Raw genomic sequence first — 25,011 nt, 5'->3', positions numbered from 1 at the left:
ATCATTCATTCGAAAATAGTATTAGTATAATGAGGCTTCAGATTTGTCTGTTACAGTTGTGGTTACTTAAACCATAAAACTATGCAAAAAAAAAGAACATTTTAACAGAAGTAGTCAGGCTTAATACCCTCAGTTGAAAGAAAATCCAGCCTTCATTTGATCAATTTGTATATTTTGCAGACTAGCTTGAACAGAAACATCTGTTTCTTGCTTTCACTGCAAATCAATATCTCTGTCCAAACAAATAATGATATTTTACTTTTTTGTAAAGTTAGACTGTTGATTTCATGGAAAATACTGCTGATTTCTTGCTGGCTTTAGTAACTGACCAGGATAAGACTGGTGGGTTCAGCCACCAATGTTTTGATTCTCTTAGGCCATAATGCATGTTAGCTCTCTGATGACCATCTTTGGCTGATACACATTTGGGAGAGAGTACTTCCTGTTCATTATACAATGCATTACCAATGCAGTGTGGTCAAGCAGAAAGAAACTTGTGTGGCTTGGCCCAGCTCCAGAAAAAGCAGACCAGGCACAGGGAGAATAATCATCCAGAGTTTGTTCAACAATGTATGATAGCAGTAGCGAAAGCACAGTTTAGTCAAATCCAATTAAAAGTTGGCCTTGCGTCAGGTAATCTCTGGTTCCCATCACTCGTGGTGATATACCAGCATCAGATACAGGGAATAAGCACTGAATCACATGCAACCACACGTTATCATGTCCAAGAAAATATGAGAGAGGGAGTATGTGAGCTGGTACAATGCCCATCTCTGTCTCTATGAAATGGGTTGCCAAGGCAATTACAGCAAGCAGAAGGCGAATAGAAATTTGTAGCTTGGCTCAGTTCCAAACTGGCAAAGTTTGCGTAGAAACGTCAGCTATCATGGACTATTCGAAAGGTTAATTTAGAAAGACAATTTTCCAAATTGCAATTCCTCCACTCTCTTCCCGAAGCAAAAATCTCCTGGTTTTTGAATGCACAGATTCCTAGTCGACACTGAACAGATTTACTATGCAACTTCCTACCAACAAAGATCAGATTTAAATCTAATACCCCAACATTTTCCATAATTTTCTGGAAACCAAGAGGTAAAATCACTTGCAGAAATACTGATACCAAGACAACTAAAGAGTGAAGTTCTAAATACTGCAAACTGAGCGGCTTCTTAGAACAAAGCATGAATAAGTAAAAATCTTGGCAAGAGATGAGATTTTTGTTGGAATTTGGTTGACCACCAAAGTACAGCAAAGTGATTCTGCTTCTTCCAAATAGCGTTTGGATGTTTTGATAGTGTTTTTAAATGTCAAGCGTCCTGCCAAGTCGTGCTAGTGATGTTGTCGAGTTTTGAATTTGTAAAGGTACTTTGGCATGTGCTGCTGCCATTCTTGTCCTGTTTAAGTCTGTGACAGATTAGAATCTGTCCACGTCTCCTTTGGATTCTTGCACAGTGCAGAATACTGTGCGCCATTTTTGATACTGTGCACAGTTTCCCTTCACTGCAGTTCTCAAAGTTACACCCACATCCATTGATTGCAGTAAAGCAGCTATGAAAGCTGATATGTGTGCATCAGGATTCGGTCCCTCCCTGTGACATTACAGATAACAGCAGATGTTTGATTAGCTACAAAGCACGAGAAACTAGGAGCAGGAATAGGCCACCAGCCCCTCAAGTCTGACCTACCATTTAATAAAATCATGGCTGATCTAACCTTAACTGTTCTTCTGTGCCAGTTCTCCAGAACCCTTAATTCCTCAATCTTCCACATATTTATACATTTTCATATTATACAAGTCTAATCATCTGGACCACTACCCTCATGGGCACAGAATTTCAGAGATTTGCTACCCTCTGAAAGAAGTTTCTATGTACCTCATTTTTAAATGATTGACTGCTTATATAGCAATGTCCTCTTGTGTATTTAATATTTCAGTAATATTTGAGTAATTTTGTAAATATGATGCTGATTAAGCATTTATTTCTTTAAATAATTCATTACAGGTTACATTTACAAATAAGTGAATTGCACACGACATCACACTACCAAGTGATATATGCACGCCTTGCTTAAAGTAAAGAATGAAGTTAGCGATTTTGAGCTCCCATGTCTTCCTTTGAATTTGTTTACCGCTTTGAAGTTATAAAACATAGTATTGTTTATAACTCCCACTGGTGAAAACGCTCCCATGTCAACCCTGGCAAGCCAATTTAGGATCTTAAGTATTTGAGTAAGGTCACCCACTCACTCTTCTGAGCTAGCTTAGAGATCATAGTGCTATATAATGACTTCCTCTTCTGAACCAGTCTGAGCTAACAATGCAGTCTTGTCACCTAATTTTAAAAAAAGACCAAAATCTACTTCCTTCACTCAAGGTATCAAACCTTACCAGGTTGCTCAAGAATCTACAAAAAAAAACATATGAATCTGTCAGCAGGTGCTGCCTACTTCTGAAAACAAAGAAAAGTCTTTATTAATTTTCTTCTCATTTGTGACCTCCAACCTCAAAGTTCAAAGTAAATTTATTATCAAGGTAAATACATGTCACTATATACACCATATAATCTAGCAGGCATTCACAGTAGAACAAAGAAATACACTAGAATCAATGAAAACATACAAAGACTGACAAACCACCAATGTGCAACGGACAAACTACAAATATATTAAAAAAAACAAATAATAATAAATAAATAATACTGTTACCATGAGTTCTAGAGTGCTTGAAGGTGAGCCCCTAGGCTGTGTTCACTGATCAGTTCATGTTGTGGTGAGTGAACTTATCTACGCTGGTTCAGGTGCTTGATGGTTGAAGGGTAATAGCTGTTCCTGAACCTTGTGTTATGGGACCCAAGACCCCTGTACCTTCTTCCCAGTGGTAGCAGTGAGGGGAGAGCATGGCCTGGATGTTGGGAGTCCTTGATGATGGCATTCCTCAAAGAAGTCATTAGTCACTGGAAAAGCATTTAGTAGATATGAAGGCTGATGGTGGGAGAATGGAGGGGAGAGACAGGGCTCAGTTCATCATATGGGGATAAGTAAAGTAGGAGGGTCAATACTGGTGTAAATACTCAGCCCGGTAAGACTGGAAGCAGCTTTAGCATAATTGACAAGTTGGCAATAGGCAAGCTGCACACAGTAAAGAGGTATGGAAACAGGAAAAGACAATTTCTACAGTGGCCATTAAGAACAAGTGAGAATGAAGATTCTGGAGAAAAACATCAAGGAGCATAAAGATAAGAAACTTTATGTTATACCTACGTTGCTTGGTGAGCTAGTCCCATCTACTTGTGTTTGGCCAATAGCCCTCTTCTACTCATGTACTTATCTAGATGGCTATTAAACATTGCTAATGTTCTAGCCTTAACCATCATTTCTGGCAGCTTGTTCCAAATACGCACCAGCCTTTACGTGAAGCTGCCCTGATGTCAATTTTAAATCTCTTGTCTCTGATCTTAAACATATGCCCTCTTGTTTTTAGCCACCTCCCCCCCCCATGGGGGGAAAAAAGACTGTGCTTTCACCTTTTCTCTTCCCCCATGACCCTTCTAACATTTAGACACTAGACCCTTCTTTGGCAGAAGTATCTTTCATCATAAATCTGTAAATGTTTCCTCTTCCCAATTTTTTTTTTACCCAATATCCCTTTAAAAGTCACTACTGAAGGAATTCCTACTACCCTTTAGGCAGAGCACCCAAGCCAAACCTTAATCTAGACACGTATTGTAACTTTCTTCATTCACAACACTTAGAACATTTTTCAGACTTGAGCCTCACCTGTTCAATGGACACCCTTTGATTTTTGGCTTGATGTACGGCATTGTTCTGGTTTCCATATCTGGACACATAGGTCCTTGGTGGGACCTGAGGAGGGAGAGTCTTACTTCTACTGACAGGTTTCCCAGCTGTCTCCCGCTTTCTGTCTTTTCCTTTAAAGGCGGAGCTAGGACCGATGTTCCTGACTCGTATCAGTTTTGTATTTTCCCCATAGGTAGACATTAGATTCAGCTTTGTTATGGCATCATTCAAGTCATCATAGTCAATCAGTTCAAAATCGTCATCATCAGAAAACTTTTGGCCGGAGTAGATGTTTGGAGGTTCAACAATTTTTCCATTTGAATCATCATTGCTGGGAGAGAAGAGATTGATATCATTAGGTATGTTCAATTTCACAATACTCTCACTGGGTAAGCCCTTGGGCCAATGGTCTGTTAATGTGGCATTTCGACTCTGGCCAAGAGGAACTCGTGGTGGGACTGGTGGAACATAGTCAGTGATGGAACAATCTCTTTGTTGGCAAGATGTTCCTTCGCTAGCAAGGAGGCCTGTACTCATAGACTGAGGATTTGAGTCACCGTTAGAGGAGTTTGTGGTAGTGGTAGCAGTAGACACAACCTTCCACAATGGATAGTATTCCTGGTCCTCTTGGCATGGATCTGGAGGGCCAGGGGCTGAGGTAGAAGAACAAGCAATACCTTCACTTAGCAGTGGGGAGCCTTTGCTATAATTGAGACCAGGGTCTGACCCAGACAGACCATGAGATCCTTTAATGACAGTGCAGTCATTTCTTATTTGACTATATTCCAACAAAGGGTCCTCAAAAGAAATCAATTGCAGACTGTTCATGTGTTTGGGCTTGCCACCGTCCTTTGCTGTCGTGCTGTTCTGTCGAAGTCTTGAAAGCGCATCGTATTCCATCTGAAGAGCTTCTGCCAAGGCCAGCTCCTGCCGGCTGATTCCCGAAAACTCCCATGGTTTCCAGTGTTCCTTGCTGCTTGTGGGCTGAGACATCCTAATGCTTTTTATAGGCGAAGCTTACTTCTGGAATGGTTCACCAAGTGAAGAAGTCATTATGGATTCAACCTGAACAAAAATACGATAGAGCTTTAAATCATCTATTGAGGTGACATACAATAGACAATGTTAGCAGTTAAAATAAAGCACAAAGTAACATTTTTGCAAGAGCATCAAAGGAGTCATAAAACAATGAAACATTTCCCCCTTTCCTCGCCATGCCGTATCAACGTGCTGACTTTAGCAGCTGATGCAATAGAAGCAGGAAACCTATAAAAGAAGCCATTAATTAGGTGTAATTAGCTGTCTCTCTCTCTCTTCAGGTAGAAGAAAATACATACAAAAAATTAGAGCATGAGAGTTTGTATTTTCTTTGGTCCATTGTCCCTGCTGACAATGATGTCAGTCTAACTAATCCTGTCTGCCTGCACATGGTTCCTATCCCTATATTCCTTGTCTACTCATGTGCCTGCCTAAATGGCTCTTAAACATTACTATCATGTCTGTTTGTACGACCTTTCCCACCAGTGCATTCCTATCATTTGCTGTGTAAAAACAAACATGCCTTGCAAATCTCCTTTAAACTTTTCCCTTCACCTTAAATCTATGCTCTCCAATACATGATATTTCCACCCTGGGAAACTGACTCTTGAGTATCTCTCCCCTATCTATACTTATCACTTTATATAGTTCTTTTGGTTCATTCCTCAGCCTCTGATGCTTCGGAGAAAACAATCCTGCAGTACGACAACAAAAACCACGCAGTACTACAGATATGAAAGGAAAGGTACGCTGCATCCAGAGCTTCTCCGGTTAGCGGACGATTTCCCTCCACGCCTCTCTGACGTAGTGGGGAACCGCGTACGAGGCAAGTTACCGCACTGGTTTGCCATTGCCTTCTGCCGGGTGAGTTTCCAAAGAGATCACCAGCTCATAACCCAGCACAGATGAAAAGCGTGCGGGGAGCTGGCTAAATTCGAACTCGGGACTTTTCGTCCCGAAGTCCGGCACTGATGCCACTGCGCCACCAGCTGGGTACTACAGATATAGCATAACCAAAATTTTATACAACTGACATACTAATTCTTAGGCTCCAGATTTCTAAGTGCATCTTTCTATGCTAGATGGAGCCCTGACCAATGAAGGCAATCATACCATACACCAGGTTTCCCAACCCCTTTTATAGCATGGACACCCACCATAACCAAGGGGTCCATGGACCAGTTTGAGAATCCCTGCCATGTACCTCCTTTATCGCCCATTGCAATGCCAATTGCAAATCAATGGCAGGAGAACAAGGACTTGATGGACTGAATGGCCTAATTCAGTTCCTATATTTTACCCTCCTGTATCTTTTTTCCATGGCAATGTTAACATTGTGATGCAGTGGATCAGGCACTTATCCTGTTTTAAACACCACTCAGACTTGACAGAGATGTCTGTTAACTGCAGAAGACTCATTTGAGCAATTTCCATCTAATCCATTGCTTAGTGGGGATGTGCTTAAAACTCTAAATATTCCTATGGCAAACTGAGAATCTCACTTAGCCAGAGACCATTTAGGATGCAAAGATAGGATGCAAAGATGCACTTAGAAATCTGGAGCCTAAGAATGTTATTGGGTCATCTGCAGTAAATATGCACTTTGTTTACTCAAAACAGTGAGGCTTTTTCAGATTAAGTTGCAATATGTTTTCAACAGACCCATTTCCCAAAAATCAAATTACTTTAAAAAAAATCTACCCGGTAATCCATTTTATATCTTGTCTTACCTTTCTGCAATTTTCCTTTTACCATCCAATCTAGCATCATCTGTGAAATCCATCTCCAAATTATTTAAATGCAAAGTAAACAAAATTGGATTTGGAATGATTTTCTGTGGGGTAATATTTCCCCACGATCATGCAGTTTGGCACCCATTTTGCATCCCAAATTGGAACCATTTGCCAACTACTCTACTACCTCCCCATCATTGTATTACCTGTATCACTGTCTCAAGAAGGCAACATTTACAAAAGATGAATGTTGCCTTCAAAGATCCCCCCATCTAGTCCATGCCATCTTTCATCAGCTACTGTCGGACAAAAGCCTGAAATCCCATATGATCAGTTCAAGAAGAGCTACTTCTCTTCAACCATTTGGTTCTTGAACAAAACTACTGTTTAGCTACAATAATGACCATGTTGACCACTTAGCACTAAAAATGAACTGTTTTTATTCTAATTATGTGTCTTGTAAAACTATTTATGTTTTTATTGTTATAATGCCATATGCCTACAATACTACTGCAAGGAAAGTTTCTTTTGATTGCACTGTGCATGCATGTACTTCTGCATATGACGATTTTGAAATTGAAACCCTAAATCTCCATGATCCGAACTTCACCAGTTTCTTAAATGGCACTTCACCAATACTGATAAAAGTATTGAAGAAATCCATTATCAAGTCAAGTCACATAAATTGTCTATTATATATACACACACACACACCATCAAATGAGACAATATTTCTCTGAACCAGTGTATAAAGCACTGTAGTACACATAACAACTTACAAAGGTAAAATTGAAATCTCTAGATGCATACATTAAATATTGTAAATTACAGAATAGATTAACCAGTGACATTTAGAATGCAATGTGGCAGGGAGTTCAGAAGCCTAGTGGCCTGAGGGAAAAAACATTTCCATCTGACCATTCTTGTTTTTATGCATTGGAGTCTCCTTGCCTGGTGGTAGAAAGTCAAAGAGGATGCTGGCTGGATGGGTGGGATCCTTAACACTGTAATACTAAGGGCTCTGTGTACGCTGTGCACTTGATAAATGTCCCCAAAGGATGGTCAGGGGACACCTATGATCCTCTCAGTCGCCCTCACAGTCGTTTGTAGTGATTTCTGGTCCGATGCTTGGCTGTTTCCATACCAGATGGAGATGCAACTTGTCAGGACACTCTCAATGGTGTTCCTATAAAATGCAATCAAGATGGGTGGGGGGAGCCACAATTTTCTCAATCTCCTTCAGAAGTGGAGATACTGCTGTGCCTTCTTGGTCATGGAGGTGACATTAAGGGACATTATATTCTTTCAGCCCTTAACCAACAATTTTTTCTCATCCCATTTCTAAGTTTCTGTCCCTCCTTTTCCAATTCAAGTTGCCTCTCCAAACAACCTTGTATTAATACAGGAATTTAACTCAAACTCCTCTGTACATTTCATCAACTCTTCTTTCCTACTCTGGTTTACCTGGGCAGGCTCCTCTTCATTCCCCATATATCCACACCGACATTGATTTTTCTTCCAAAAACTCAGAGCAACTTCATCTTCCTTCTCTAGAATCAACTAATTCACATCTGTCCTTCCACTTAATAGACAACAACACACACAAACACACTTCTTTTTCCTCTTTTCCACCCCCAGCAGAGATCACTTTCTCTCTCAGCATGACTCCTGCTTAATCCTCTCAGTCTGTCCTCAATTTCTGCTTCCCATTATGGCCTGTCTGGGTGACTGAATGTCAATGAGTGCTACAGGCAAGGGATTGCTAATCTTGAGAATTTCTGCGACAATGCGCAGCAGCATTTAATTACTGATGGCAGCAGCATAATGCAAGAAGTGGAACTAATGACAAGGAACGCATCCTGCAGTTCCGCTAACATTTATCTACAGATCTACAATACCATGTTAGAAATTGCAGGTAAATATAATTGTACGTCTTTGCTGAATCCACCGTAATACATACTTCACACAGTTAAGAACTCTCCTCATCCAAATAACTAACTTCAATTTTCAAAAATGAAAAATCTTATAGAAATTTGATGTATTGACCATTTTGAATAGGTTAACAGAATAAATTCTAACCCTGGGAAAAATAAACAACTGCTTATTTGTGAGAAAAGATGGATGCCCAGAGACTGAATGAATTAAACTCAGTAATCCAAGATTTTGATTTATTTATCACATATACGTGGAAACATACAGTTAAATGCGTCATTTGTATTAACAACTAAAAAACCTGGCGGTTTACTGGGGACAACCGGCAACTATCACAAATTTAGGTGACAACAAAACATGCCCACCAGTAGAGGGTTCATCTAAAACTTTGCCACATGTCCCAATTCACACCAAGACGCTTTCACCGCTCTCAAACACAAGAGGTTCTGCAGATGTTAGAAATTCAGAGCAACACAAAATGCTGGAGGAATTCAGCAGGCCAGGCGGCATCTATGGAAAGGAATAAAAGATGACATTGCAGGCCAGGATCCTTAATCAGTCCTGAAGAAGGGTCTTGGTCCAAAATGTCAATTTATTTATTTCCATAGATGCTGCCTGTCCTGCTGAGTTCCTCCAGCGTTTTGTGTGTGTCATTCATCACTCTGTTTGCTGACATACATTGACTCAAAGTAAAACAATATTTCAATTTTAAAACTATCACCCTTGTATTTAAATTCTTGCACATGTCTCTGCTACCTCCTCCAGCTTTACAACCCTCTGGTGATCTCACCTTTCACTCATTCTGGATCTTGCTCAGTTACAAATTTATTTGTTCCAGTAATGGCAGCATTGCGTACAGCTGCCAGGGATTTAGCCAATATAGTTCCTGATATAAGCTTTTCCAAACTCCCTTTCTGTCTGCAAGGTCTTCCTTAAAACCTTAATCTTTCAGAAAGATTTCTGGAAATCTGTAACAATATCTCTTTTCTGATTCAGCACAGATTTTTCCTTTGAAGTGCTGGGTGGCGGGGTGAAGATGCGTCTCTACCAAAGGAGGTGTAAGGCTCTCCTTCCCTTTGCCAGCCTGCAGGTAGCCCTTGGGCAAGACGTAGCACCTGCTTACTGCTTACCCCCCCCCCCCACCCCGAGTCAGGATCATGAGAAGCCACAGGAGCAGGTGGTGAATAACTGTATGAGTAGCTGGTGCCTATCAAGTCCTAGTTATGTGAACACTAACGCCAGACAATCTCAAAAGAGTATTGACAATGGCTGGTGTTACTTGTCTTGTAAAGATACTGCCCAGATTAAGGCAATGGCAAACCACTTCTGTAGAAAAATTTGCTAAGAACAATCATGGTCATGGAAAGACCATGTTTGCCCATGTCATAAGATATGGCACATAATGAACAAACCTATGAGGTGCACTGAAATGTTACTACTCTAGAGAGTTTTAATACAAAACATACAACACAGTCCATGACCCTCAATTGGTCTTGCATCCACGTGGCTAACAGTCTTTTAAACATCCCAAGTAACTGACACACACACACAATGCAGGTTGGCCTAGAACATAGGCTCTTTATTCCTTTTCATAGATGCTGCTTGACCTGCTAGTTTTTCCAGCAGGTTGTAGGTGTCCCTCTGGATCCCTTGTGCTTTAAACGAGTCTACTGTATCAGTCTCTAATTCCACACATGGCAGTACCTACCTTTGACATCTCCCCTCAACTTCCATCCACTCTCCGTAAATGAATGCCCTCTGATGTTGGCCATTGCCACCTTGGGAAAAAGGCAGTGCCCACTCTGTGCTTCTCATGATCTTACACGCCTCTAACAAGCCCTAGCTTGCTCAACCTCTCACCATAAAATATGTTCTCTAATCCAGGCAGCATCCTGGTAAATCTCCTTTGCACCCTCTTAAGGTTTCTACATCCTTCCTGTAATGAGAGAAGCTAAACAGAACACAGTACTCCAAATATGGTCGAACCAGAGATTTATAGAGCTGCTAAATTTCCTCTGGCTCTTGAACTCAGTCCCCTGATTAATGAAGGCCCGCACCCCATACACCTTCTTAACCACCCTATCAAAGTGTATGGCAATTTTGAGGGATCTATGGTCTTGGACCCCAAGGTTTCTCTGTTCCTCCATACTACTAAGAATCCTTCCATTAACCATGTATCCTGTCTTCAACTTCAATCTTCCAAAGTAACTTACTTCACACTTTTCTGGAATGAATTCCATCTGCCATTTCTACGCCCAACTCTGTGTCCTGTCTATATCCATTTATAACCTATGACAACCTTCTACAACTATCCAGAACACATCCAACCTTCGTGCCATCTGCAAACCTACTAACCCAACGCTCCACTTCCTCATCCAAGTAGATGGAGACTACTGTTGAATCAGACCAGGATGCAAGGAGCGTGAGCACAAAGGCGATCAGAAGGAACAAGGCTCACAGAACAGTTCAAGAAAACCGAAGTGGTGAACAAAGAGGAAACTAGGATTTATTAATTTAAAAGAAACCACTGGAGGAACTTAGCAGGTAAAGCATTATCTACAAAGGCAACAAAATGGTTGATATTTTGAGTCATGACCCTGCATCAAGACTGAGTGTAGGGAGAATGCAGCCGGAATAAAAATGTGGAGGAATTGTTAAGACAGACTGCTGGAGGATAGGTGGGACAATGAATATAAATACACAAGATTAGCTTATATATATTTAGCGATACATGGCAACATTTTGTGGACAGCTCACAAGACTACTGGATATACGTTTGAGTTATGATCGCCGCAATTTGCAGTCTAATTTCCCTTTAAGAAACATACTTTTGAACCATCTAAATCTAGATAGTGTTTTGTTTACACACTGATTGTATGTCAGTCTTTGTGTGTCATTTTTACATTGATCCTGTTGTATTTCTTTGTTCTACTGTGAATGCTGACAAAAAAGTTGAATCTCAGAGTAGCACATGGTGACAGACATGTACGTTGATAATAAATTTACTTTGTACTTTAGACTGATTGCATATACATAAAGTGATGCTAGGTACAGGTGTATCTGTCCACAAGGTGACTGACAGGAAATGATAAAATAGTGGTGGCAGGGGTGGGTTAATGGTGGAGGTATTGATCAGCCTGATGACTTGGAGAAAGTAACTGTTTTTGAGCCTGATGGTCCTGGCCTGGATTTTTCATGAATGAAGTAAGGCAAACAGTTAAGAGCAGGGTGAGTGAGGTCCTCACAATAATGGGGGCTAAATGAGGTAAAATTCTAAAAGATGTAGAAGGATTAGGAAGTACCTCAAGCAAGGATAAGATATAAAGTCGCTGATTAGATTTGAGACATGTCACCCTTTGAAGAAATGATTAAAAAGACTTGTATTACTCAAAGAATGGGGAAGTAACAATGCTGTGATTCAGCCACCGCAGTGCTGAGGCCATACAGAGTGAAGAAGGTTGACTGAAATAAGGTGGTGTCGTCAGCAAAGGGCTCAGATGTCACGATCAATGAAACATGGTGACCAAAGAGAGTGGATGGCGGCTCAAAGTTTCAAAACAAAACACTTGCTCAAATTGGACCAGTTGAAATGCTTTTGGTTTCAAGAACACAGCGACTATAGTATTTCAGAAAGTTTCTGATCTAAAAAACAGCAGTTACCCATAAATTTGCAAACTGGCCACTGCATTTTCCACAATATACCAGTGTCTGTTCTTCAAACAGATCCCTACTAACCTAAGCAACACACAAAGTTGCTGGTGAACGCAGCAGGCCAGGCAGCATCTCTAGGAAGAGGTACAGTCGACATTTCGGGCCAAGACCCTTCGTCAGGACTAACTGAAGGAAGAGCCAGTAAGAGATTTGAAAGTGGGAGTGGGAGGGGGAGATCCGAAATGATAGGAGAAGACAGGAGGGGGAGGGATGGAGTCAAGAGCTGGATAGTTGATTGGCAAAAGGGATACGAGAGGATCATGGGACAGGAGGCCCAGGGAGAAGGAAAAGGGGGAGGGGGGGAAAAAAACTAGAGGATGGGCAAGGGGTATAGTCAGAGGGCCAGAGGGAGAAAAAGGAGAGAGAGAGAGAAAGGATGTGTGTATATAAATAAATAACGGATGGGGTACAAGGAGGAGGTGGGGCATTAGTGGAAGTTAGAGAAGTTAATGTTCATGCTAATGCCCCACCTCCCCCTCGTACCCCATCCGTTATTTATTTATATACACACATTCTTTCTCTCTCCTTTTTCTCCCTCTGTCCCTCTGACTATACCCCTTGCCCATCCCCTGGGTTTTCCCCCCCTCCCCCTTTTCTTCCTCCCTAGGTCTCCTGTCCCATGATCCTCTCATATCCCTTTTGCCAATCACCTGTCCAGCTCTTGGCTCCATCCCTCCCCCTCCTGTCTTCTTCTATCATTTTGGATCTCCCCCTCCCCCTCTCAAATCTCTTACTAGCTCTTCTTTCAGTTAGTCCTGACGAAGGGTCTCGGCCCAAAACGTCAACTGTACCTCTTCCTAGAGATGCTGCCTGGCCTGCTGTGTTCACCAGCAACTTTGATGTGTGTTGCTTGAATTTCTAGCATCTGCAGAATTCCTCGTGTTTACGTCCCTACTAACCTAACTTAACCCTTGATCTCAGGGCTGATCAGCACCATGCCAGCTCATTTATAAACAATTTCTTTAAAAATCATTGTTAAAATTCAGTTAATTGGCATCTATAATTATGGCCGACAGATATTTGAGATATCAGGGGAGAACACCATCTACCAATGATAAAAATGTATTCCTTTAGTCAGAGGGTGGTGCATCTGTGGAATTTATTGTCACAGACGGCTGTGGTGGCCAAGTCACTGGGTATATTTAAAGCTGAGGTTGATTGATTCTTGATTAGTAAGGGCAGCAAAGGTTATGGAGAAAAGGCTGGAGAATGGGGTTGAGAGGGATAATAAATCAGCCGTGATGGAATGTCAGAGCAGACTCTGAGGCCGAATAGCCTAATTCTGCCCCTATGTCTTATGGAGAAAAACATTTACATGGAAAATGCTAAAATACAAGGAGCTTGAAATGATTTGTGTAAAAAACATGGCATTTGAGCAAAAAATCATGGCATTTGAGCAAGCACAGAATATATCGTCTTGTTATTCACCTCAGAAATTGGAAATGACTTGAACAAGTTTCAATCATATGCCAATGTTGATTCATATAAATACATCACTTCATATTCAGAGTTTTTGTTTCAATAAGCACAACAGTTGAAATCACAGATTAAAAAAGTCCAAAGCATCTTTAGAACACTTATATCAAATGTCACTTTTGCACACAAACTGTGTGCAATTTACTAATTTACTACTGTTTCGTAATTTTTCTGTGGGTTTGCCTGAATTAACGTGATTTATAGAACATGAATAACAGCCTTCAGCTGTCAATATGATAGAGCCCATCTAATTGAGTCTGCCTAGGCATGTTTAGTCACAACAGAAAATTTAAACACCTTGGTCTCAAACCGCATTTTAAATTTCAATACCCGAATTGACCTCCACTTAACAAATGCATCGATGCTTTTGGATATTTTTAGTTGGTAAAAGCTGCTGGAGGAGCTTAACAGTATTGATTTTGATAGGAGTCTTCTCCATGAATCAACTGTTCTGATGAAATACAGGACAGGAGGAAGAGAGTGGGTGGGATGAAGCCCTGTATTCTCTATCCTCTCACTCATTCACCACAAGAAATCTGTGTAAACTCTACTTTCATTCAAACTTTTAACACAGTGGTTGGGGCAAATTAACGCAATATTATTTTATATTCTTTAAAAAGGCACAAGGCCATTCAGCCTTTCAAATCTGCTCTCAGAGCAATCTCATTGGCTTAATTTAATTCTAAGTCATCCTTTATCACATACACATTAACTAACCCTCTCCCCCACATATTTCCCAAATCTCCTACCACCCCATACACCAGGGGCAATTTACAGTACCTGTCTAACCAACCAACCTGCATGTTTTGGGAAGAAATTGGAGCATCCACACCAACCCAGTCACAGAGTCTTTGTTATTGTCAAAGACTAGCAAATTACTGCAGATGTACAGTGGAGAGCATTCTGACAGGTATGGATGCGCCAATGCACAAGCTGCAGAGCTTTATAAGCTCAACCAGCTCCATCATGAGAACTCATCCGCCCCCCCCAACATCAAGGACTTCTTCAATAGGCAATGCCTCAAGGTGCCATCTATCATTCAGCACCCCCATTATCCAGGACATGCCCTCTCCTCATTGCTCCCATCAGCAGACATCCCACCCTGCAAAAACTCATCTCAGGGAGGTAGCACCATCAATTTGCAGGAGACTCCAGGAACTTCTGGGAGAGGTGGGATGTCTGCAATAGAGCAGCTCCTGAGCAGCTAGCCAGCTAGTTTAAAAACGTTAGCTATGCTAATGAACGAATGACACCTGTTAAACTCAACTCAACATGTCTTTTACAGTCTTAACCCACCATGGGCAATAGAAAAGTTACTGTTGCAGACAGTGCAGCGAGCAACACTGTCATTATTTTTGACCCCTATTAGGCAGGGGTACACTTTAGTATAGTATGGGGTGACGTACATTTTATATTTTTTTTTGGAACACTCTGCCATGGCGCTCTCACGTCCTTTCTCTCTCTCTCTCTCTATCGCGCTCTCCCTCTCTCTCTTGCTCGCAAAAAAATTGATTTCCGGGATATTGTATATAATTTGCGGGCATCAGGGAGCTGCTATTAATATGCGGGAGACTCCCAGAACCTTCAGGAGAGGTGGGATGTCTGCATCAGCAAGCAGCAAACATTGTAGGAACAGCTTCTTGCCCTCCGCCAACAGATTTCTGAAGAGACCATGAACGCTACCTCACATTTTGCTCCCTTTTTACACTTAAAAATATTGTAACTTAGAGTAAATTTTTATGTATTGCACTATACTCTGCCACAAAACAACAAATTCTATGATGCACGTCAGTGATGATAAACCTGATTCTGATTCAGAGAGAATGCATGAACTGCAGACAGACAGCTCATAGTCAGAATTGAACACAGATTGCTGGATATGTGTGCTAGAAGCAGCATCTGCTGCACTACTGTTTTGCCAAAAGAAGCCAGTACAGGAGCACTGTGGTTAGCGTAACATTTCACAGCACCAGCTGTAAGATCGGGGTTCAATTGCCACCACTATCGGTAAAGAGTTTGTACATTCTCCTCGTGACCACGTAGGTTTTCTCTGGGTGCCCCAGCTCCCTCCCACATTCCAAAGATATACGGTTAGGGTTAGAGTTAGTAAAGTGCAGGTGTGCTATGTTGGCGTTGGAAGCATGGCAACATTGGGGGCTGTCCCAGCATAATCCTTGATGCAAACGGCGCATTCCACTCTATGTTTCGATGTACTAATCTTTAATATTGAGAAAGAAAACATTTATAAAATTACACTCTTGATGATAGATGCAGAGGACAATCAACCTGTCACTAGTCCTGGTGAAAGGAACTCCAAGAACTGCCAAGGTTTAACTCCAATATGGTCGCCACTTATATTGTACAAGCATCAGTACCTTTTGGGTGGAGCACCTGCTCTTCACTCAGCTCCATTCATTAACTCCTGAAATAGCAATAAGCATTATACCACTGACCATCTCGAACCACTCATTTAAACTTTGTTTGTTTGTTTTATATGACGTCCATTTGATCATTTAGTAGCGGAGCCGTTAGTGTAACGCTTTACAAAGCTAGTGACCTGGGTTCAGTTCCTGCTGCTGTCTATAAAGAGTTTGTACATCCTCCCCATGACCGTGTGGGTTTCCTCCGGGTGCTCCGGTTTCCTCTCGCAATCCAAAGATGTACCTGTTAGATTAATTAGTCACACCGGTGTAATTCGACGGTGTGGGCTCATTGTTCGAAAGGACCTATTACCATGCTCTATCTCTAAATGAGTAAATAAATAAATATACTGTTCCAAACCAATTAAATTCTCACTACCTGTGGAAATGTATCTTCAGGCAACACACATAAAAGTTGCTGGTGAACGCAGCAGGCCAGGCAGCATCTCTAGGAAGAGGTACAGTTGACGTTTCGGGCTGAGAACCTTCATCAGGACTAACTGAAGGAAGAGTTAGTAAGAGATTTGAAAGTGGGATGGGGAGGGGGAGATCCAAAATGATAGGAGAAGACAGGAGGGGGAGGGATGGAGCCAAGAGCTGGACAGGTGATTGGCAAAAGGGATACGAGAGGATCATGGGACAGGAGCCCTAGGAGGAAGAAAAGGGGGAGGGGGGGAAAACCCAGAGGATGGGCAAGGGGTATAGTCAGAGGGACAGAGGGAGAAAAAGGAGAAAGAGAGAAAGAATGTGTGTATATAAATAAATAACGGATGGGGTACGAGGGGATGGTGGGGCATTAGTGGAAGTTTGAGAAGTCAATGTTCATGCCATCAGGTTGGAGGCTACCCAGACGGAATATAAGGTGTTGTTCCTCCAACCTGAGTGTGGTTTCATTTTTACAGTAGAGGAGGCCGTGGACAGACATATCAGAATGGGAATGGGACGTGGAATTAAAATGTGTGGCCACTGGGAGATCCTGCTTTCTCTGGCGGACAGAGCACAGGTGTTCAGCAAAACGATCTCCCTTGTATCTTCCCTTGTTAATTGTATTTGTGTGCTTTATATCATTCAGTGTTAATCGCATTCAAGTAAGGTACGTCAACTGAATACTGATCAACTGATGGCAAGCAAGAACAAATTACACTTGACTACAATATGAAGAAAGGAATTGCCATTTCTTCAATTTCAAAATAAATTATCAAAGAATGAGTCTGTCACCATGTGCTACCTTGAGATTAATTTTCTTGCAGGCATTTACAGTATAGGAAAAAAAAACAGTAGGATTTATAAAAAGCTCTATAAACTGACAACGAATGACAAGCTTCCAATGTGTAAAAGACAAACTGTGCAAATAAAAAAATACTGAGAACTTGAGATGTACAGAGTTCCTGAAAGTGAATCTGTAGGTTGTAATATCAATTCAGAGCAGTGGAGATTGAAGTCATCCGCACCGGTTCAGGAGCCTGATTTACTAAACAGCTGTCTGTTGCAATGAATTCCACAGATTCACCACCTTCTGGCTATAGTAGTTCCTCCTCCTCTCTATTCAAAAGGGATGTCTTTGTATTTTGAGGCAGTGCCCTCTGGTTCTCATCTTTCCCACTACAGGAAACATCCTCTCCATGTCCACTCTATCTAGCCTTTCAATAGGTTTCAATGAGATCTTTCTTCATTTCTTCGAAACTTCAGCAGGTACAAGCCCAGAACCATCAAACGCTCCTCATACATTCATCATCATCATGTGCTGTGACTATGACGTAGGTGATTTTGGTCTATGACCATGATTGTCGTTGGCAAATTCTACAGAAGTGGTTTGCCACTGTCTTCTTCTGTGCAGTGTCTTTACAAGATAGGTGACCCCAGCCATTATCAATCCTCTTCAGAGATTGTCTGCCTGATATCAGTCAGCGCATAACCAAGATTTGTGATGTACACCCATGGCTCCATATGACCCTGATCGGGGGAGCTAAGTAGGTGCTACACCTTGTCCAAGGGTGACCTGCTGGCTATCGGTGGGAAGGAGCGTCTTACACCTCCTCTGGTAAAGGTGCATCTCCACCCTGCCACCTCATAATCAACCCTTTCATTCCCAAGATCGTTCTTCTGAACCCTCTCCAATGCCAGCACATCCTTTCTTATATAAGGAACCCAAAACCGCTCTGAAACAGGTCCGATAAACTTCAGATGCAGCGCATGTACAGTATACTAATCCAAAAGTACAGCCCAATCTACCTATGTATTTTTGAAAATCGGTGCCAGTAATTGTTGTCAGCTTCCGTACAACCTGAAACAGGCTCACCTGTAAACAAAATGGCCAATGACTAATTGGCACAACATTCTGAGGTCAGAAGGTTGTGGGCGTGGTGCGGAGGAGTTCAACAAAACAGAACCATATTAACAAGTCTCAACAAAATCTTTTGCATAAGACTCATTCAAACAGTGCACCAAAAAAAAAGCCATGATCCATTAACAAAAAGCAACATTCATCAGTGCAGCCTACACACAAGCAAAATCCTAATATTTTCCAAGAAGTGCATTCCAGAAAGGGGACCTGCTAAAAAATCAATACAATTAACCACCCCAAATAATGTGGTATTTTGTCACCCAAAATACTCAATTCATGCCAATAGACAAGTATCCTGCAAAAATTCATGCCACAGCTCCACATGCCAACATTATATTCTTGTCAAAGATGCCCAACAACAGCCCACAAAATCAGAAAAGTAAAAACACAAGAATACTCTGGTTCAAATATTCTCTTCAGCACTCTCTTTGATACTTGACCTTTACTCAATACCAAGACTCTGAAACTCCTCATGCAAAAGTAGGTATGTGATTAGTGCCGCTGAGGTCTCTAAGCAACGGGACAGAACTACAAGGTAAGGGGCCAATCATTTAATATTGAGGTACACAATTTTTTTTTACCAGTTTGGTGAATCTCTGGAATTCTCTGCCCTGCTATTGAATGCTGGCCAATCAAGACTATTTGAAGTAGAAGTTGGCCAATCAATGGAGGAGTAGAGGGGAATTGGGAAATAGCACACAAGAGGAGTTAAAGCCAGCTTAAGGTTTTGCACACAAGTGATTGGAGATAGTGGACCAGGAACAACTGCCAAAATGCCAGTGGGATTCAGTGGGTTAGACAGCATCATAGACGGAAATGGACAGTCTAAGTTTCAGGTTGAGACCCTTCATCCAGACTGAAAAACAGAGGGGAGATGGCCAGTATAAAGAGTTGAGGGAAAGGGGTGGAGCAGGAGGTGGCAAGCGATAGGTAGATCTAGATGAGGGGGGTGATAGACAGATGGAGGAGATATGAGGGGAAATAGTGACAGAGGCTGGAAGGTGATAGACAATGGAATCTGACAAGGGAGATGAGGTGGTCAGATGGGATCAGTAGGTAGAGAAGTGCATGGGAGATGACCTGATGTGTTGAAAAGGGGGAACTGGATAGGTCAGGAAGAGACATGACAATGCTGGGAGCAGGATTGAAGGCCCATTCTTGCTACTTTCTCTGAAATAGCAGTTCAGAATAAAGTAAATAAATGTACAAGCATGTTGTCCCAAATGGATCATCTTTATGCTGTTATGTGGCAGGATATTAGATGGTGTTCATAGCATTGGACATTAAAGGTTGATGTTTGGTTTTCCTGGAAATCCAATTACCTCAGTCTCAGGGTATCAGTGTGGAGTTAATGAAGACAGTATCTATGGTCCAATTATCTCAATGACCATCCATCTTTGAAAAAGGTCAAAAGTGGCAGTTTACACATAAACACTAGAGATTCTGCAGATGCTGGAAATCTTGAGCAATGCACACAAAATGCTGGAGGAACTCAGCAGGCCAGGCAGCATCTGTGGAGGGGAATACACAGTCAATGTTTCAGGCTGAGATCATTCATTAGAACTGGAAAGGAGGGGGACAAAAGCCAGAATAAGGTGGTGGGGAGAAGGAAAGAGGTACGAGCATACAGGTGATAGGTGAGACCAGGTGAGGGGGGAGGTGGGTGGGTGGGTGACAATCGCCAAATTAGATTTGCAGTTCTTCATATATTGTCTGCATATTGTCGAGATCAAGACAAATTATGTTTGGATTGAGATGCGGTACGCCACTTTTGTGCTGGACAAGCAACAGATAATGATCAGCTCATGATTGTAACCTCCAGTGGTTGGCATTGAATGACATAATCGTCATTGAGTTTCCCACCAACAAGCTGGATGTCAGACAAAATTCATTTCTGGAACAGCTGCACAAATTGTACAGTTACACAGAATCCTGCAATGGGTGACGCATCTCCTGACTCTGCAAAACCCTTCAGGCAAAAGTAGGTATATAATTAGTGCCTCTACATGGCTCAAGTCAATAGCAAGCCACAATACTCCCTAGTTGTCTAGATAACTACTGCTCTAACAACACACAGTAAGCTCAATTCCATAACAAACTAACAGCTTGGTTGACATCCTATCAATGACATTCAATATTTACTCCCATTACTTCAATATGTACTGTACATCTAGTTTAAATTGGCATCATCTGTATAGTTTAAATTGTTTCTTTTGGTGGGGAAGTCTCGGACCAGAAGAGACAGCCTCAAAATAGAGGGATGTCCACTTAGAACAGAGATGAGGAGGAATTACTTCAGCCACAGTGTGGTGATTCTGTGGGATTCGTTGCCACGGGTGACTGTGGAGGCCAGGTCACCAGGTGCATTTAAGGCGGAGGTTGTTGATTAGTCCGGCCATTGAAGGTTATGGGGAGAAGACAGGAGAATGGGGTTGAGGGGGGAAATGGATCAACCATGATGAAATGGCACAGCAAACGTGATGGGCCAAATGGCCTAATTCTGCTCCTATGTCTTATGGTCAGCACAGACATCAAGGGCTGAAAGGATTGTCCCTGTGCTGTAGTATGTTAACTGTTTATTCAATCTATAGATACTGCCTGGCTTACTGACTTCCTTGAGAATTTTATATATTATTTACTTAGAGATACAGCTTAGAATAGGCCCTTCCAGACCCCCAAGCCATGCCGACCAGCAACACACTGATTTAACCCTTGCCTAACCACTGGAGAATTCACCCTACGAACCGGTGCGTCTTTGGATCGTGGGAAGAAACCAGAGCACCCGGAGGAAACCCACCCGCACACCGGAAGGAATGTACAAACCTGCTTACAGAGGTCACTGAGTGGAGCAGCCTCCATGGGATAAATGGCCTAATTCTGCTCCTATGTCCTATGAAATTGAGCTCCGGCACCCCGAGCTGCTGTAGTGTCAGGCTAACTGTTGCACTACCGTGGCACCCATTTTATACTTATTACACTGGATTTCCAGCATTTGCAGAATCCATTGTGGTTGTATTTTTCTATGACCTATCACACACAGATTGCAGAAGGTAGTTCCCCATAATTTTTCATGGGCGAGTTTGAGACGGGAAATAATTGCTGGCCTTACTAATAATAATGCAGACATTTCATTAATTTTATAGATTATCCCGCTTGAATTAAAATAACCAATATAACACCATTCTCAATGAACCTGTGACTCCGCAATAACAATGAACGGCAGCCATTCTGAACACCAAACATAAACAGAACTTCAAGTGGAAAGTTGTTCACAAACTCTAAACAATTATGACCTCTCATGACACAGGATATCAACACAGAAGGTGCTAAACAAAAACCAAAAAAAAAGCCTTCTGTGGTGCCTCCCGAAGATCACATAACTAAAACTGGGGATTTTACTCTGTCTACTGGTGTGTGGGAAAGACTCTCCACACAATTCGGAGAAGGGTAGGCCCATCCGGCCCTCCAAGGCACACCGCCCAGCAATCCCCCGATTTAATCACGGGATTGGACCAATCACGGGACAATTTACAACGGCCTACCGATCTGTAGATCTTTGGACCGTGGGAAGAAACCTACGCGGTAACGGGGAGAACATACAGGCAGCGGCGGGATTTGAACCCCAGTCACCAGTACTGTAAAACATCGTGCTAACCACTACACTACCATACCGCACATTGTCAGTACTGTATACAGTATTTCTGATTTCCAGAAAATCTGCAACATTTCGGATTTGTAAAGAAAAAAAGATGCATTTTATATCACAAGGAGCTATTATGCCCATATCATGGCACCTGAATGATACAGCTGGGTTTAATATTAATATGATAAAAGGTAATAACTGGGAGCCCCTATAGATCTTTCTCAGGTTTACTTCCATTGAAGTCCATCAGGAATAAGATAAAGAGCCTGCGGGACTCTCTGCTGTTTATTTTACACTATTCATAGTTTCAATACCATTGTATGGCAACGCTACAATAGTTTCAATTCCCTATTGTGTGAAGCACTGTCAAACCATTTTGACAGTGTGGTGAAATGCTACGCACATATCCATTCTGAGACAAATGTTGAAATCAGACAAATGTGCAGTTTCTCACAATGAGATAAGGAGAACCGCGCACTTAAATCAAATACGGTCTTCCTGTCTCCGACACGCCATTGTACAGAAATAAAAGCATTCCCACTGTAATTGGTTACTCCCAGGATCGTAATGGCATGCTCGGTTTAAACCTCTAAATTTACTTGAAAGCACCCTCACTTGAATCATGCAACTGCTATTGCTATTCCCTGATACAAACAACAGTTTTGTTTTACCCTGACCGTCGAGGGAGTGATGAACTATCCGGCTATTTACATCCTTCTCCTTTAACCCCCTTTCCAAATAAAATGTCCAATTTACCTCCGAAATTTAAAGGATCAGTACTCTCCATTCTTTTAGGTATCTATTTCAACTCATAATTTACTGCGTTAAAAAGAAAAACAATTTGAAATTATGTGTTTCTCCTTTTTTTAATCTTAATATATCAGTTCGTTACTAAAACAATTGCTTAAGAAGCACCCCCCCCCCATCCAATTCTTTATTCCAGCAATGCAATCGTGCCTGAAATTGGCAATTGATGGAAGACGCTTGCGTTAACAGGGCAGCCCTTTCATTTTCCACCTCTTTCTGCCTGCCTGACTCTTTCTTTCATAGACACACAACCACCCGGTCGTTTTTTCAACAGCAGCCTCTCCATAATCAACAGACCTCCTGGAAAATGCCCGTGTCTAATCCCCACCCCTTTCCCGATAATGCGGGATCTAACCCCCGCAGCATTCCATTTAAACCGAACGGCTCTGAGGCAAATTCACTGCCACCCTCCGGAGCAGAAAGAAGGGGGAACCTCCGCCAGTTCCCTCTTGCAACGACACAATGAAACGAATGTATCGGACCAACTATCCATCCATCCACCTGCAGCTCGGAAGCCGGACCGAGGAGACTCCCAGAAGGAAAGAAAATCCGTCCCCTAACCTGCCCTCAGTTCTCACTACCCCCACACTTCCCCCCAATGCAAAACAATATCAATATCATTTAAACCCCACTGGCTCTCACAAGCAAAAGAACAGCAAATCCAGCCGGAATAGGCTATGAATATTTTACCTCGTGGCCCTCTCGCTCTCAAAACAAGAGGAAATTAAATTGCCTCGTGTTCCCTTTCAAAATTCCAGATGGATTAAAGCAATCTCAACATCGCTCAGGTCCTTTGCGCTCTCCATTCCTACGGCTTCACAACTACCATACACTCGGTGTGTGTGAGAAAAACCTTTTCCGGTTTGCAGAGAGCCCCCTGAGGCAATAGATGAATGACAGGCTCTAGATGGTCGGGGAAAAGCTGACCTCTACTGGACATTCGCGGGAATTACATCGAGAATAACTTCCCTACTCGTACAAACCAGTGTAGAACCTGGTTCGTCACGTTGAATCCTCATAAAACACTAGTCAGACCTCGAGGGGAGGACGGTGTTGTATCTCATTCTGAATACCATACTTCAGGAATTTGGAGAAAACTTACTGGATTGATCGCACCAACGAGGGACATTTAAATATACATGTTAGGAGTAGGAAATCATTCTACTCCTTCAGCCTGTTCTATCAGTCAATAGTTTCGCGTTATTATCTTCCTTATCAGATTCCAGCTCCAGTCGCCTTTGTGAACAGGTAGCAGAGATCATTACTGCACTGTACTGGCCCTTCCGCTGATAATGTCGTGCCGACCTTGCAAGAATCGAGGCCGGCTGGTGGTGTAGCGGCGTTAGCACTTCGAGGTGAATGGTGAGTTCGAATCCGGCCGGGTCCCAACTTGGGCCGCAGTAGTATCTGCGCGGAAGAAAGACCTGGCAATCTTCTTCCGTATCCTGCCACTAATATCCATCCTACACTATCCACTCAGATCAATCCTTCTCTCCTACATAGTCCACCATTTTTCTGTCATCCATGTGCCTATCTAAGATGTTATTAAATGCCTCTTATGTACCTGTATCTGCCTCTCCCAGCACCCGTGGCGGGGTGTTACCACGCACCTACTATACACTACTGTGTAAAGAATTATATCCCCTGATAATAACCAATTTCATCCACTTGACGACAAAATACTCTGCAGATGCTGGGGTCCTGATGAAGGGTCTCAGCCAGAAATGTTGACTCTTCGTTTCCACGGATGCTGTCCGACCTGCTGAGTTCCTCCAGCGTGTTGTGCGTGTTGCTCATCCCGTTGAAAATGCCTCTGGCTATCCACTCGATTTATCTTATAAAGTCACCTCTCAACCTCCTTCACTCTGAAGAGAAAAGCCCCAGCTTGCTCAACCTATCCTCATGAGATTGTATTCCTGTTTACCCCACCTTCACCCTCAATCATCTTCACAATCTCAATCTTCAACCTCTCCTAGAACTACCTGTCTATTTTTATTTACCCGTCTCTGGCTCCCAACTCAACCCCCTCTCCTTCCCCTACCTGACTCAACCTGCTTGTCTTTGTTCAACCCTCCTCAGACCACCAATCACTTCAGGCCCCTGTCTCAC

The 25,011-nt window shown here is 42.2% G+C and overlaps 1 protein-coding gene across 1 annotated transcript in view; it reads right to left on the bottom strand.

Annotated features, from left to right (window-relative positions):
• pik3c2b (phosphatidylinositol-4-phosphate 3-kinase, catalytic subunit type 2 beta) overlaps positions 1-23,724 on the bottom strand; it is a 168,403-nt gene extending 144,679 nt beyond the window's left edge. Inside the window, exons 1-2 of the mRNA XM_072278776.1 lie at positions 23,593-23,724; positions 3,778-4,863 (exon numbers count right to left, since the gene is read on the bottom strand). Of these exons, the coding sequence (XP_072134877.1) occupies positions 3,778-4,791 (1,014 nt within the window). The 5' untranslated portion in view covers positions 4,792-4,863; positions 23,593-23,724. The remainder of the gene's footprint in view (positions 1-3,777; positions 4,864-23,592) is intronic.
• Positions 23,725-25,011: the final 1,287 nt, after the last annotated feature.

This window comes from Mobula birostris, chromosome 14, assembly GCF_030028105.1.
Source record: "Mobula birostris isolate sMobBir1 chromosome 14, sMobBir1.hap1, whole genome shotgun sequence".
NCBI classification, from domain to species: Eukaryota; Metazoa; Chordata; class Chondrichthyes; order Myliobatiformes; family Myliobatidae; genus Mobula; species Mobula birostris.
The sequence above is the reverse complement of the archived record's forward strand: the minus strand, read 5'-3'. Positions and strand labels throughout refer to the sequence as shown.